The 17,682-nt window shown below is 35.9% G+C and overlaps 1 protein-coding gene across 1 annotated transcript in view; it reads right to left on the bottom strand.

The window, feature by feature from the left end:
- stk32a (serine/threonine kinase 32A) overlaps positions 1-17,682 on the bottom strand; it is a 31,725-nt gene that overhangs the window by 9,440 nt on the left and 4,603 nt on the right. Inside the window, exons 5-6 of the mRNA XM_088932612.1 lie at positions 9,762-9,935; positions 1,226-1,263 (exon numbers count right to left, since the gene is read on the bottom strand). Coding sequence (XP_088788738.1) covers positions 1,226-1,263; positions 9,762-9,935 — 212 coding nt within the window. The remainder of the gene's footprint in view (positions 1-1,225; positions 1,264-9,761; positions 9,936-17,682) is intronic.

Below are 17,682 nucleotides of genomic sequence, written 5' to 3'. Positions count from 1 at the left end.
TCAATTCAAATTGCTTTGTGTGGATTAATAAGTATAGTTGTAAAAGCATAAGGTGTAACTTTCATCCCTGGCAGGCATGAGTTACACAGATAGTAACTTTTATTTCTTTATGCGTTGAGATCATCATTTATCTCCTGTGAACTGTATGCACCATTGAGCATCAAAGTACACACATATTTTTTCAACCTGCCAAGTCCTTAACTTCACTGAAGCGTTTGACATAAAAATTATCTACCCTCAGAAATGTTATCATATAGGGCATCTATAAAATCCATTTATTATCCTCTTCTCCTGAAGCAAATTGCTTACTACAGCAGTTCCTTCAAAGAATTGTATATCTCTAGTTACCAAGTAATTTTAAGCTTTGGTTTGCTTAAATCGTTTTTGTCATTCAACTGTTTATGTTATGCCAAGAGTAATTACTTTAAATGTATGATATATTTAGGTATTGGCTGTTAACCTATCTGTGAAATTAGGGCCAATTGATTTTATACATCTACTGTATATAAAATTTGGAGAGCATTCTGCTGGTCGAGATTGAAAATAAAAATTCAGAGAAGTTTGAGATCAGAATGAAGGAAGGGAGGCATGTTTACAGAAGAAGAAACCGTATAGTCCTGTAGCTAAATATTTCCTTTTGAGGAACACACCTTGGCTCGCCAAAAAGCCTTTTTTTCCTCTGGGTTCCTAGTTTTGCTGTCACATACAGTATATAGTCTAAATTGATCTTTTGTCTATTAGTGAATGCAGAAAGAAACACTTTATGGGAATCACTATTTGGAATTTAAATCAATGATTCAAGACATTAACATCCAAAGTGTAATTTGCTGCTGGCAAAGGATTATCTCAGTTTGCATTATGCAGCGATGGATATTCTTTGTTTCCCTGACAACAACTACAGGACGCTGACAGAACATTAATGTTTCCCTTACTCAGCTGACAGCCTGCACTCTGTCGTCATAATTGGTACAAAAGCCTCCTAGATGTACATCTTCATGAGAGCACTAATGCATTAGCAATGCATTTTTGAAACTTTTATTCTGCTATGTTAAGATCTGCAGCTACTAACATGTAATATCAGTAGCTATGAAACTGAGTTTTAGTTTTTAGGAGACACAATAAACAATTGAAAGGCTGCCCTTTTTTCAACATGTCGGTTTTTTCTAGCAAGAACAAAAAAATCCAGGAATGACATAACATAATACACATGCTTTTAAGCACTTACCATGTTCATCAAGCAGAATGTTGTCTGGCTTAATGTCCCTGTAGGGAAAGAATCACCATTAACTCAGTCTGATATCTACAGTATACTGTAGATAAAGACTACCATCACTCAAAAGGCATAGTGCCAATAGTCCAAATGGATATCTCTTGTTCTAAAAATTGTAAGACAATGATTAGAAGCAAAAAGGTAAATTAACTCTTAACCCTTAACATTAAAGAAAAATCACTTTTGCCCTCAATGCTCTAGAACAAAACTGTTAAGCTTAAAAACAAAGCCAGTTTGTACAGTTAATTATACCGACAGTCAAATCTTTTAACCTACGTTAGACTATGAGAAAATGATAAATCTTTAAAAATTACTGATGATCCCCCCTGTGATAAATCAGTTCTATCTTTAAAGAAAATCATTACTGTATATAAAAAACTTATAAAGCAACTGTGCATTTGTAGTTGTTTATACACTTTGAAGCTTTGAAAATACACATATTTTACCCCAAACTGCCTAGGTGTTTTATAGAGGCAGACAGTGACTATAAATAAGTCGTAAACAGTTTCTGGAACATAAAGAGGTTTTTGCTCAGAAAATGCTCAGCACAAGATGCCCTGTTTTTTTCTGATTTGTTATTACTTCCTGGCATGAGAACACCCATAATTAGCAAGCCATGGTTAAAACAAAATTGTTTGCACTTAATGGGGGCTGACAGTTCAGAAAAGAAATTGATCTAAGTTCAGAGTGCTGTTAGAAAAGACTCAAAATATTTTCTCAGACCAAGAAGACATCTGTTGACCTTCAAGGCAGTGAATCAAATGAATTAATATAGTAAAGGAGTTTGTTAAGGAGCATTATTTGGTCAACAGACTAACTGAATGCTATCAAACAGTGAGATAACCATACTAGTAAGTTCTTTCTATTCATTTACAATATATATCACCCTTCCCGATTGATACCTTTACACACAAAAAAAAAATCTTCAGTGGTCGGTGTAAAATGACGTGGTCTAAAAAGAAAAGTGAAATTTCAGTATGAATGTAATATTGGCTATACCTAAAGAATCTACATACATTAAATACACATTTATTTGAGCATCAAAAGAAACTTATCCCTTATAATTGCAAGAGATTTACAAAGGTATTACATCATATTAGAAATATATAGTTCATCTGAAACCTTGTGTTTTTTCTTCTTTATTTTTACATTTCAATGTGAAATTCACTCTAATTTGCCCCTTTGGTTGGATGCTGAATCAAGTCCCCACTGTAACACATTTCCTGCTGATGCAACGGTTACAGTCATTCAGGGGTATCATGGTCTGTCATAAGTGAACATTCAGAAGTACGCCAAAACATTTAATCAATATCCCAAATCCATATACTTTATTTTTCTTAACCACACATATACTGTATAAATAAGTTATATTTTCCTTTGAAGCTGTGTATATTTACATGAACTAAGCATGACCTTTATTTGTTAATATTGACTGGAGTGCCAATGGATATACAGTGATTCATAGCGTTGTCTCACTGAGTTTTATTAGAGGAAATGCACCCTAATCCATCCAACCCTAGACAGAATACAACAGAGAAACCAGAGATTATTGTGCACTGCAGTAACATTAGATTAGATTAGAATAGATTTCAAGGAGATTGTATGTGTAATAAACTGAAGCCTAAACTGAAGACAGTATAATTTACATATCAAAGATTGGAGAATGAAATGGTCCCGATCCCTCACTGAGCTTAGAGCAGTTTGCTTCAGAGAGACAGAGGCAGGAGGGAGGTGAAAAAGGTCACAGTTGTTACATTTAATTAGTTGGCATTTCCTTCAAATGAAGTATAAGGGAAACTATGTTCTTTTGAAAGGGCATGATCACATTTAAACACTATAGGAGCAACAGGGCAAGTAGATGTACACTGGCTAGGTTTCTTCACATGGCAATATGGCAATATGGTACTTTCAGAACCCAAGCTTGCGGTCAGATAGCCAACATGTTCTATAAACTGCATAAGTAATAATAACTGCTCAAGCATTCCTGTCACACCCCATTATTAACTGTAACGAACAGTTCTTTCCGGACCCTATGCGGACGACACAATCTGAAGAAGTGGGGGAACACTAGGGAAACGTCATGCAGGAATACGGGGCTGAAGACAGGGGGGCGTGTCCAAGGTGCGCTGGTGCACGGGGAAGGTGTGGCCGAGGCGAACAATCCGAGAGAGTAGTCCTTAGGGATAATCCAAAACGCAAGGGTAAGTCCAAAACCAGGAGATCCATCAGAACAAGTTAAAAACCACGAAGGCCGGGTCAGAACCGGCGGACGGGGAACAGGAACGGGAACAGAGGTTAAAACCTTAACGGGACCAGGCGCTTCCAGGTCCCGGACTCGCACGATATGGAAATCAGATGCAGAGCCCGGAAGAGCGTCAGCGCCTGGCTTTTAAGGTGGGCTGGGAATGGGAAACAGGTGCAGAGAATAAAGTCTTGAGTGAAAGGGCTGGAGCACCCTTTAGGAGGGGGGACTATAATCGTGACAATTAACAATGATATTCTGATTACTAATTCAGAACACCTCATTTTTATCAATGTGTTTAATAGGTGGTGAGGTTTTCATTTGAAAGTGATGACCCCGGTCTTAGGCTAAACCTTAAAAGCTGGATGACACCAGTTTAATCATACCAAATAAATTCTTCCTACTGGCCATGGAAATTATACATCCACATAAGCTAAGCATCCAATATTATGTATCCTAAATTCGCCAAAGGAGCAGAGTGGATTATATGGTAGAAAAAAAGGAGTGTACAGTATATATATTCTTGACTTGATTCGGCAGCGGATATTCTGTTAATACCTTTATTATCATTATCTTCACAAAAAACATACAGTAGGCTAACTATCAGCTTTTAATTCAGCAACAGATGAATACTCCCTTCCATAATATAATCCATCCATTTTCTAACAGCTTCATCTAATTTAGGGTCATGTTGTCAGGAAGAAATGGGCAAAAGGCAGGATTCACTCTAAACGGAATGCCAGTCCATCACAGGTCAAACATGCACACACTCACAACAGGGCCAATTTTCCCAGAAACCAATTAACCTACAGCACCAGTATATCTTTGGACTGTGGAAAGAAACTAGAACAAACCCAAGCAAGCACTGTGAAAACACGCAAACTCCACTCAGACAGCACTCCAGGAACAATACCCAGGTATCAAATTCTGCGAGACAGAAATCCTAAGCACTGTGCAACCGTGTCACCCCCATGATATGATATAATATGATATGATCCATGCATTCATTTATTGTCTTATTCCGTTTCTCGTTTGAACCAGAGGTCCTTAAGTGAAACAGCTTATTATACTTTGTGCGTCACTGTCTTCGTTGCTGGTCCTTTAATTTCACCTTGTAGGTTCTGTGATTTTCCTCAGGCGAACCATAATTAGCTTCCCTGTGCTTCTGAGAAATAACCAATAGTACATATTCACCTTTTGGTCTTTCAATTTATGTGGCTTTCAGCAATGATTTATACATCTTGAGGTTTTAAAACTTGACAGCTGTGCCTTACATGGGCCCCATTTGGCACTCGCACTGCACCTCTAGTTAATTACCAGATGCAACTATTTTTCTCCCTCAATTAGAAATTTCTGCATCAGTTCCAAACAGATAATATTGTGCCTGATTTATAGAGTGCAGTAAGATAAGTGATAACAGATTAAGTATTATCACCAATATAGTTTTACAAAAGTAGACTACATGTATAAAAGGACTTCAAAATACACAGATTAGTTTAACTACACAAGATTTTCAGTACATAATTTTGCATTAACCAATTTTGCAGTTCCGCTGGTTGAGATGTTGTTTCTATACAAGAGTTAATAGCATTTTAAAGTAATGGCATGTAATACGAATTTCAGGGTTTGCAGCATGTGTAACGTGTAATGTGTCACAATTATTGTATCGGTTGAATATAGGATTTAGTTTATCTTCCCACATTCTCTCATTCCTAAAGGACCAATTCTTTCTGGCATTCTACATTAACACATGGCAGACAATCAGTGACATCCAGCCATATCAGAGAGGCCAGTGTTTTTTTTTCTAAGAAAAGAGACAAGTACTTGGAACATGACATCAAATGTATGTTAAGTCAAGGACTCACTTTACAAAGATCTTATGTTGTGCCCTTTAGAAACTATAAAATACAAGACACTTGCTTCGTAGGTCTTAAATATTTTTTGTCAGTTCAAATTTGTGTTGTTCATAAAATGTGGATACATGAAGATAGATGTTTTTATGCAGTGCACGGGGTTTAAATGATTAAAACATCATTTGTTTCAGGACGTTGTGAACAAAATTACTTCTTCATCTGCTTAGAAGGAAATGTACCAATAGATAGAGCTTAATCTACTGGGAGCATAGCTTTCATTAGGCGAGAAAACATTCAGGAACGGTATATGTTACAAAACAGTAATTGGACTCGACAGGGTCACAGAGCACAATCTCCCAGGGTGTGAGCAGGAGGAGTGGGACTTGGCATTAGTGTGCACCCCCTCCTGGAGGCTGGAGATGACAGAGATACTGTAGGACCACTGCAGATGTTTTCCTTTTCATTCCAGGGCAAATGGTTTCCATAAAACTGCTGTTATCCATTCTTGAGCCACACATAGAAAAAATCTCATTATACATCCTGTAAGCTAGAGTATGGTAGAGAGCTGCAACTGATCTGCTCACCTTTTGTCAGGCTCCACTAGTCTAACAACCTATTACCTGGATCTAATGGCCTAATTACATCACTTTTTAAAATGAACCTTGTAACCGAGATGATCACCCTGTAACCTAATCATCCTGGCACTGCTGGGGGGAAAGACTAGGGGTCAGATGACTGTGATGCCTTTAAGGCAAACAATGCACATTCTGTGTGTCATTAGGTACAGGTTAGATTAACTCAAGTGCTGCTGAGCACCTGTCCTGAAGATAAGACACCTCTGAGAAAATACTTCCTTAAAGCCCATACTTTCTGTCATGCAATTACACTAAAGAAGTACACAATGGAGCATTACACTTTCACGTAATACAAGAACTTCAGTAGGTGTTTGGGAGGTAAAACAGAATTATCTCTGCCTGTAAAAGATTCATTCAATTCAGTAGTAGATTCAGAAAGCCTGCTGATTAACAAACCCTTGCAATGGTGGGCTGCAGTCAATTAAACTTGCCAGGTTAATCACAGTAATGAGTATCTCTCTAGGAGAATTATCTGAAGTTTCAGGTTTAAATTATATGATCTGGAACTGTCTGGTGGATGCTCATTGACCAAAAAAAACTTAAGGCATTGACTACAGAATTTCAGTTACTAGTAATTATTATCCAGGAGGATCTGGTTAAAAAAAAAGAAAATTGTGATTTAAACACTAAATTGTTTTAGCAGAGAAGGCAATTACAGCCAGCTTCTCCAAAGATGGAAGAAGACCAAACAAGAAAGACTTGTTAAATAAACCTAAACACTTTATCACTTTTTCTCCATGGTGCTCAATGTAATGTTCAGCATGCCATTAATACTTATACTGTATGTTTCAGAGTTGCTTTTCTGCAACTGCTTAAAAAATGTGGAAAGGTGCTGTCAGTGCTGTCAATCACCTTGTGCAAAGAGTCACCAACAATTAAGAGATACATTTTACAGTACATACAGTAAACAAGGCAAGATCACAGGACCAAGTGCCTTACTGAGAATGTAAATGTTACTTTCTTTTTACTTTTGTTACCAAAGCTCAAATTTGTTCTTCGCTGTACTGCTCTACTTGCTCATTTTAAATATATTGTTTTATTGTTTTGTATTCAAAACCCAAAGCAAGTGAGCAATCAGATTTAAAATGTCTTCTTTTTTACAGATTCCCTCCAGACGTACAGTAATTAGCCTGGTTTGAAGATGTCCTGCTTTGACTTTATTTAGGACTGTGGGATATTCTTTCCTAAAGTTTAAAGCATTTTCATATCTGTTGTAATAATTAACCTTGATTGCTTGTGATACTGAACAGCCCTCAATTTCCTTGCATGAAAGAAATCATTGAAAGATCACATGAAAGACATAGTTCTCTCTAAATATGACACATATTAAGTCTTTTTATATTAATGTTAATAGTACAGTTAAACTCATAAGAATGTAACAACTCCTTCTAGGCTTAGCGTAGTAGTGTTAAAAGCATTTGAAACTTACAGTAAATGGACACATTCACCAACAAGGGTGAATGACCAAATTAAAGATAAATTTAGGGTTTCTGATGCCAATGAGAAAAATTAAGACATAACTACCCAAATAGAGGACATTAAGTCAAGGTTTCATCTGACGTTTCAAGTATCTAGTATTCAATACATGTACATTGAGTTTGAGGACAGTTTCAGAATGGGGAGAGCAGAGTAAGGGATGTTAATTCATGATCTATTCTTCAAAGAAACATTACTATAAAATCCCCTTAAAAAGCAGTGGATTTTCTTATAAACACAAATAATTATTTTTTGTGTAAGAAAGATACACAGAATAAGGGAAGCTATTCAAAAGGGAATAAACAGTAATGGTTGTACCAAACTATAAGTGTTTCTTTAGAGATTTATTTTCAAATTTCAATCGGGCTTTCAGTATACTGTATTGCAAATACATTACTCATGAATACCTCATAGTCCTATTTCTCTAGAGTCCTTCAAATAATAAAAATATTATTTCTTTCACCTTGTTTTGTACCTTGAGTTTCTCTGTTAATCACATGTCTAATTGCAGAGAATCTGTTACATATGTTGTGTTTCACCCCTTGGGACTCATTTTACACCACTGCAGTTTTATTGTTTTTTTTATTACATGAGAACCATCAGGGTTCTTTATTTTCACCTCGTAATTCAGCCCATTACAAGCATAACCTGAAAGAAGTTGAAAGAAGGCAGGAGTATACTCCTATGAAACATAAAGATAGTATACTCCTATAAAGATAAAGTATACTCCTACCTTTTGGGCTCTCTTTTCCCTATCTAAATAGTGTATTGCTCAATCCTCCCTTTGCACAAAGTTTGAAAAATTGCCCTATTAGTCTATAAGCACTTATTTGGCCTCTATGGCTCTGAAGACATCTTATTAAGAATTTCTACTAGCCTAAATAAATTATGTGCTTTCACCACATTATCTTAATCTACATGAGAGGAAGGAGGAAAGAGCACAAAATGCTATTATTTATCAATCAGAAACTGTAGAGTCCTATAAAATGTCACTCCCTACATCCCTACATCAAAAGAAAAACATTATGGTTTGTATTTTACAGCTAGCAAAGCATTAGAGATATCTTAGCCATATCCTGTAAAATCATCAGGTGTTCATAATGGAATTCACTGATGCAGACTTAAGTTCAGGGAAGTGAATACTCCAGGGTATTTATTTCTTCTCATCTGTGCCATAAAATGGACTCACTATTCTACTTGTATTTGTCTCCTGCATGTAATAAATTTAAGAAGAATGATGTTATTATGTAACATTTCTTATGAACTTCTCTTGACTAGTTTCAAATTAACGTGTCCTGTTTGATGATGAAACTAATGCCATACAGTACATACTGTATTAATTCTACAACTCTCCACTCATTTGTGTGCTTCTCATGGATTGTAGCACTACCACAAAATGTTGCCTTTTTGTTACTAGTAGAGACCATGCATCTAAAAGAAATTATTTTTACATGGTGTTTTTAATGTTGAGTTTCAGTATTCTAAGTATACATAATGTGAAACAAAGAAGAGAACTAGATTATTAGACGAAAACCAATATTGATCATTGGAAAATGCTTTATGGTGGAAGGGTGCTTTTGAAGGAGGTTAGATTCTTAATACACCACAAAATCAATTACTACAAACTGTGTCCCATGATTATCGTATGTCCTGAGTACCATACACTTTATTGTCTCAAAGAAAGGAATTGCAGAATTAACTAAATACAACTCTTAGGGGTATTGCTGAATGGTGCTCATTGCTCACACAGTACTGACATTATTTTCATATTTTCCTTGGCATAATTAAAGTGTAATTAAAGTGCATTTGCTATTTCCATGTACAGTAATTAGTTTTAATTTACATATAGATGAGGTTAAATTTAGACATTGTACTTCTTAGTTTGCATAATTCAGCTCTGCAGAGTCTAGACAGATTGGAGTGGAGCTGATTAAATAGGAAAAGTTGTGTTGATTGCAACAAGATCAGATTACTTCCTTCTGTGAGGGTAAATGAGAAAAATATTTTAAATTGATGAAAGAATACACTGCCTTTTTGTATTCCTGTAACAATAACATTAAATGGTAAAACAATGTGCTTTAATGCCTTGCTCCAAACAAAATTTTGCAGTGTATGTAAATGTTTATATTTTCTGGTTTGCAAAAGCAACTTATGAAACTTTAAATATTCTGTTTCCTGACTAATACAATGTTGATGAAAATCCAGTTTTCCACTAAGACACAGCTGTTAAGTTTTCTCCTTCATTACCCCTCTGATATTCCTGTGTTGTGTGTGCAGTGGCTGACCTGTGGATGATTTGCTGACTCTGCAGGTAGTCCAGGGCCAGTGCAATCTCGCAGATGTAGAGCTTGACCGTACTTTCTGAGAAATGGACGTTCTGTTGCAAGTGATAGCGCAGGTCTCCTCCTAGGAGGAGGTCTACCACCATAAACATGTCTTCCTCGTCCTGAAAGGAGTACCTGGATCAAAATGGTGGGGAGGAGAGCAGAAAGAGAGGTGTGAACAAATTAACAATACTGTATATGGTGTAATTTAACAGACATTTGGGTGCACTTCCACTTTTTTATATATGAATTTTTACTTGTCCCCTGTTCACAACTCTGCACATATCTATTCTAGCATCCCTGCTAGCAGCCCTCCACCCCAGCTTCACCCTTGCAGCTGCCTCCCTGGTTCATTCCAATGCTAGCCCTTTATATTTGTTGGCTTTTTTCTTCATTGTCAGAATTTAACCAAACTAGTGAATAACGTTTGTTTGTTTTTTTGTCTGAATAAACATACAGTATGTGAAGTGACACAAGTACAAATAGAAAATGTTTTCACAGCCTTTATTTAGCACCAATTCTCTTGCACTAATTATTTTTGTACACATTAAGGAACACCCTATATATGATTATTATTCCTTATATCCAATGTACCATGCAAAAAGAACAATAAACATGAAGTTGTAATATCACAGGATGTTTTCTTGCGATGTTGTTACCTTTTACTATATGGATAGTTTTACAGTTCTTTACATGACTAGTAGCAACTCCTATAGGAGCATATACCTAGGACTCATATTAGACCTCATATTAACTTAGTCAAGCAATGTGGCAGTGCCTTCCACCTTTCACCTGCTTTACAAAGCCTCTCTGAGGCTATAGCGGCAGTTGTATAATGGCGCAAACTAGTTTGACAGTAGAACCTAGAGATGTGTTATAAAGTGAGGTAATCTGAAGACAGAATTCTAAGGAGCTGTAAATTATATATGGGTTAAGCTTGATTTTTAGATTGTGCAATCCTGTAAAATGGAGAAATGTTGTACTCCATCAGTTTTATCCAGATAAACACATTGTTTTTAATTATTATTTACCTGCAACATGTTTTAAATGCCATTCACTATGCACACTTCCCTTTGAACTATCTGGCAGAAAGGTCACAAGTCAGATCCCTCATAGAGACTAATAGGATAATGGCATTGGGGTAATGGATTTTAATTAACTGAGAATCAAGCTATAGCACACATCACATACAGTACTTTCTAACTAAAAGGGGTATTCTGAGCATGTAATTTTAACATGGTTTGACAGATGAATACCAAGTAAAATGCAATCAGACCATGTTTTGAAAAATGCAATATTAGGTCTGAAAAGTCCTGTCTGGTCTTGAAGTGTGGTGAGATGCCTGCATTTTTTGAAGACTGATTTTTCCAGACAGATTAAAGCAAGCTTGCAGCAAATCTCATTATGTCTAGAAAATGAATGTAAGCCTCAAGCTTACCTCAGACTCATTCATTAGAATCAAACCACAGTGCCCACTTTCTCAACACTGCATTCTATTGAGAGACAATCTGTCAGTTGTGCAACTGAATGACTGAGCTTGCAAGTTCTCAGGGCATCAATCACTCAGGAAAACAAACGTAGGGGCATTATCTGCAAGGATTTTGCATGCAATGTCTGTTTGAAAACTCATTCTACAAAATCATTAGAATTTTCAACTGCATTGGCATTTGGATTTTGGACCCATTAACATGCTATTCAAATGTCAGCAAACATTTTGTCTGCTCTGTTAAATAATTAAATAAGTATTTTTAAATTATTTCAGTTTTGTTTTCAGAATATATTCATTATATAAAGATCAACCCACCTGTAATTGAATTAAACACCGTCTTAATTTATTTAAAACCAATCTGTCCTACTTTTGATAATCCTTTGTTTAATTATAAATTGTATATTTTTTCTTTTTCTTTATGTGCTCCTTAAAAGCAAAACCTGATACAACAGACCCTCAAACAAGGACAACAGGGTTTTTCCTAACCATATCACCAAGGCCCCACTTCAATTAAACAAACTATTAATGAAGATCGATTGTGCAGACTCCAGCATGTCTGTATATCTAGTGTGCCACTTGATTGCCAGCAATGTAGTAGACACTATGAAACCTCTAAACAGCAAACGATTGTGTATTAATAGGGTTCCATTTCCCTGTTCCCCTATACTGTACATCATATCAGACTATTTTCTGAGTTGTAACCATAAACTGGTCAGATAGGAACATCTCCTGTATTTAACAGAACAGAAACATTTAAGGGTATCCAATGCAAGAAATTGTGTATAATATAGTACTGTAAGTAAAATAAAATATATCATAAAGAACAACTCCTCTGCTAAATACTGCATGCTGTAGTACTACTGCTCATGAAAGGGTCAAGCTGTCTAGAAACAATAACTTAACCTAATAGAAAATCTACTTTTTATGCATCAGTGGTATGATTTAACTCCTTCCACAGCAGAATCAATCATACTGGAGAACAAAAAAAAAGCTAAGTTCTGAGATCCAGAAAAATTATTTGTGCTTAAAACAATAAATTACATCAATACACCCGTAGAAAAAAAAAGGTTAATAATGGACAGTGAAACAAAGGAGTATTTCACAAAATATAATTGTACCTATTTCAAAAAAGCACAATATAGGCATTAACTGAGGTATAATTTTTTCTTCAATATTTTCTTCTCATTCTCTCCCTCTTATTTTAGAAAATAAGGGCATTGTGTTATACTGGCACTTCTGTTTGCCTCCTCTGTCATTAATATCCAGTTAGAATTAGATTAAAATATCTTGGGCACATCTGTGATGTGTTAATAGCTACTTGCTCTGGGTCATTTAAATACCAAAAACACATGGAGAAAAACACTGCTAGCCCCAGACATTTTACTGAACATGACGGTACATTGCATACCGAAATGTATTAATCTGTAAGCAAAAACTATTTACAGTACTTCAGTATTTTCATATCCGTTATTTACAGTATATTTATGTTTTATAGCAGTATAGATTGCTAGTTCAATATGTTTTGCGTACATGGAATTTACACATATTAAAAGAAAACTACACTTTTGATTTTATCTGGGATCAATACCAACAAACAGAACTTCTAATTTGAAGTTTCTGATCATTTATATTGTGCTTTTACTCTATTCGTATTCTACTCTTTTTGTGTACAGTTGAGTATATCTCTGGGGGATTTAATAAAGCATGTGTCACATCTGCCCAGTTGTTTACTAAATATGTAACCAAATGAGTGACAAATGCACTCATACCTGAACCACAACATTTTTTTCTCGTATTACTCTGCATTAGATACAGTATTTCCTCCCAAGGTCTAAGGACTGAGTTACTGCTTGATGTGCTTCTGAGGAAATCAGTTCTCTTTTTCCTCTATGCAAAATTAGAAATCGAAATAACTATTTTTTTTACTGCGCAGCTGGTGAGGGCAATTAAAACTGTACCTGGTGCTGTTCGACTGGGGAAATCAGACTCCTGTCTCATGATCTCCCATCTCCCTTCACAGAAACTCCAGGGAGACACACCTTACTCGATAATCACCAAGTGGTGAACTTTCCAAAACACATTTCACAGAAAGCCACATAAGAGAGCAGCCTGCCATCACACAATGCTAATTCATTTCATAGAATGCAGCATGAATTTCCAAATGCACTCCAGCTAGGAAAACTATACCAAAGACACTCATCATCAAGCGCACAATACAACACTCATAGTTTTAAAAAGCACAAGAAAAAAGGGAAACTAATGCTTTTAGCATATATTTTGCTTCCAAATTTTCCATTAGACTGTGTATCCTTGACAATTACGTTAATGAGGAAGTTCTTGAAGAGAAATGTGAAGGCTTTTATGTCACCACCACCAAATTTCCAATATATATTTCATAATCAGCATTCATTCTTGGCCAAGGGCAAGGGTCTGCATTTCTTGCTGCTGCTCTGGGTATACAGTATATTTAAATTTACAGCTGAAAATTCACAGTTTCATTTCTGATATAAGAATCATCAAGAACCCTCAAATCCTTTTGTCCACACAAGCATCTACAGCACGCTTAACACATGAGCGAATAATGCCAATGTGTGAAACAATTAAAGTAGGTGAAAACAAGGTCTATGCAAGTAATGTACAGTATACTGTACCACATTTTATGTTAGTTCATTAGTTTGATTAATTTCAAAAGGCTGCAATCAGTTTGTCATAACAAACTTTAAAAGTGAATGCAGTGCCTGTTTTTTTTTTTTAGTAATACTGAATCATGACAGTAAATATCCTGGGGCAAGGCAGATTTATAAGAGTCACAAATTGCATGTCAAAACTCATGTCCCATTACTTTTGCTACAGTGTTAATACCGAGAGAGATTCATTTACAGGAAAGTCAAATAGTTTTGTTTCTGCAATGAGCCAGGACATTGGCATTGGGTTTTATCTCGCATCATTCTAAGATGCACCACAAGCAAGGCTTGACATAAAAAATGAGTAAGACAAGTGGAATATGATAAGTCACTCTGAGGTGGTCTGTCAAAACAATGTTAAACTGGCCTGTGATTGAAAGATCGCTTCTGTCAACAGGTCATGTCTTAAACCAGCAGTCAGCCGCCTCTGGCATTTATTTCCAAAACAGTACTGAATAGCTTCAGTGGGTATTTAGGGAGCGTTGTACCATGCAATGCCACACATTTCAAATGTATTGACACATTCATTTATCGTACAAATTCCCTTTAGTTTACACATATCCAGTAGTCATTAAAAACTAATTTGGGGTTACAGTACATCTGTAATCCATGTATTGCTTGATGTACACAGTTTTAACTTGAAAAATGCTTATTTCTTGGTGTGTCTCTTTCGGGTGTGGAAGCACATTTACACAGTAAATGGAAACCAGTGGAATTTAGCTGTAGGCTGTGGCTCACAGTGACCAGCATTGCTGAAGGAGAAGGTAGGTAGAGAAACAAGATAATCAGGGAAATACGGTCAACAACTGGCAACGTGTCATTTGAAATTCAGCATAGACAGAGCTACCTGCATTTATTTTACTTCTGGCACTCTGTCAGAACGCATCTTTGACAACACCTCTAATGCAATGTCAAACTGTGTCCTAATGTCCTGTGCTTTTGTATTTCATAGATTGATTATTCACTGTTTTTCATTTGTATTTTTTTAAAAAGATAACTAGATAGAAAGAATTGATAGAAAGACAGAAGATAACTAAAACAGAAAGAATTGCATACGCCATGAGAAATAAATTTAAGAGCTTAGTAGTTCAACTTTCTACTGGGTTACAGTCCAGTCCATACAGCCTTTCTAATTTGCCTTCAGGGAGTTGAACTTTGTTATTCATTTGTTATTTGTTATTCGCTTGTTATTCATTTACTATAATGTTTCATAAGCCACATAGTTAACAGTTCAGCTGTCTACAGTACATATTACACCTACTGGCAAAATCAAAAGCTAACTATAGGACAGTAGTCGTACTCATACAGCCCATATTCTTCTATGAAGGGCATTTTAATAAAGTGATCCCATGAGGACTGCTGTCAGCCTGGCCAGGTTATAGTATTACAAGTAATAAAGGCAGAACGAAAAAAGTGTGCTTCTAAACATTACATGGACTGCTATTTATCCTCCATTATGTTCCAGGGTTTTTCTCTAGAGCTTTATCAATATGTTTTCTGTCTCACAAGCTTCTTGTCTTATTTTATTGGATTGCCTGGTCTTATCATCTTTTATTCCTGATCAATGAGGAAAATGTCTTTCTGCATTGTCTGTGCCTCCTGCATACTTATATTCCCTTTATATTTTTATATTATTATTATTGCCCTTTTCCTAGTTATTTCAAATTCATTTTATTTACATACAGACACAAAGTATGAAAGAAACAAAGTCAGCGTTCAATGTGCCCTAACATTTTGATTGATGCAGAAGCATAGGTTCTCTATGTATTTGATCAATACATGAGACAGTTATGAAACAAACAGTTCAGTATTCTAGAATACTACACTATTTCAAACATTTTAAAGTCTGCAGCATTAATCTGGTTCAAAGAATCAATAATTAAATGATTCCTCAGCCTGCAAATGACATGGATGTTTACATAAAATGTCTAGTTTGATACAAAGTACTGCATTTGAATTATTACATTAATTAGAGAACAAACAGAAACCCGTTACTCATGAACTGTGATGGATTTATGTGTGGCACATTCTTAAAACATGCAGTAAGCACACACAGTGTGATTACTATGAAAGGGTGTCTCTAAGTGAATACCGATGTGTGCTTAAGCCTTCATTAACTAGTTTCAGTAAATCCTTGAGCTGTTGGTTACGTATATCTGTTACTGCTGACCTGTAGCATCAGTGAGCTATTCTGGTTCAAATCATCGTCTCACTTTGTCTCAGCATGTAAACAGTCTGAAAAGACCTCACAGCAGCAGGAGTCCTGCGCATTCAATAATGCTGACAAGAATCACTAGGCCACTTGTAAGCTGTGCTCCATTAACAGTTTATGAAGAACAATTTGGGAGATTTGTGCTTTTACGTCTATGAAGGTAATTCATTTGCAAAATCCCATAAAAGTTTCCTGGTTACTTTGCCACTATCATATTTATGTGCAAGTTAGTATACACTTAGCAAGACCTTAAGGCAGAAATATTCTCACCAGTAGGAAAGCACATCACATGGTCAGTTGTTTTCTTCTACTTCACTGACCTTCAGGTTTTTATTTTGTCTGTCATAGCCATCAAAATTACACCAGCAAGCTGACCGCTGCAAATCTCTCAGGAAGCTGCAGATAACTCAAAATGCTAATCTGCTGCTCAAGACATTAACTTCAAAGGTTTAATTGAATTTCTCTGCACATACTGTACACTGTGTATTGTAGTGGTCCGTTGCTTTCCAAGCACATTTCAGTTTTATATACACATAGTTGCAGGACCAATGCAGTGGACTCATTGCACTCCATATCCTAATTCAATAATTAGAATCAAATCAGTAATTGAGGTATAGTCTCTTTACAACACACTTAAGGAATATTAAGTGCATCCAAAATAACACACAGATGATGTGGTTGAAATGAAGGAAACATAGCTTTAAGGACTAACAGGGCTTGAAGAACAATATATTCACTGAAAGCTGTTACAACTTATATAAAATATTTGGAAGAATCATTTAAATTCTTAAATAGGCTGCAACACTGCAGATGGAGAAGTAAAGATGATATCCAAAGCATAACTGCTCTGAAAAGTGAAATACAAGGACATTCACAGGACATTTTGATCACCTCCCAGTAGTGGCTGGAATGGGGTGAGAATGGACCGTTAACATTTTTTACATCAAGTACATGTACTTTTTAGTTTTTAGGTAGTGATTTTTTCCAATAGTATTCTGTCCATATAAATTAGGATGATGCTGCATGAAGTCATGTGAGAACATGTGGCTGTGAAAGTACCAATGGTTTAGACTGCAGTCCTTGATCCTAATGGAAGTATGTTGTTGACACTTGCTCCTTTTAGCACCAAAAGGAAGTGAGAAGGCTATATTTTAGTGCAGCCCCTACTGCAAATTATTTCTTATTTTTAGAAAGTGCTTTTACAGTTTTTTTTTATCAGCATCTTAATATTGAAGTTTATCTTGTGACAGCTTAAATTCAGCAATATGACGTGAGCTGTGTGACTTAGTGTTTTGGGCTACCTGAGATGTTGAAAGGAACAGTGACTGTTTATAGAGTTTAAATGAACTCTTTACTCATTTATTTTTAAAATTCACTTGAAGAAACACATCTTGTGGATCAATAACCCTAATGCCCTGACATCCTCTTTTTACATTTCTCAGCTTCTTTTCAGTGTGGGCTAAACTACCGAAGGAGAGAGAATGAAAATTACGAAGG

Source organism: Atractosteus spatula, chromosome 14 (assembly GCF_055471065.1).
Source record: "Atractosteus spatula isolate fAtrSpa1 chromosome 14, fAtrSpa1.hap1, whole genome shotgun sequence".
Lineage (NCBI taxonomy): Eukaryota > Metazoa > Chordata > Actinopteri > Semionotiformes > Lepisosteidae > Atractosteus > Atractosteus spatula.
The sequence above is the reverse complement of the archived record's forward strand: the minus strand, read 5'-3'. Positions and strand labels throughout refer to the sequence as shown.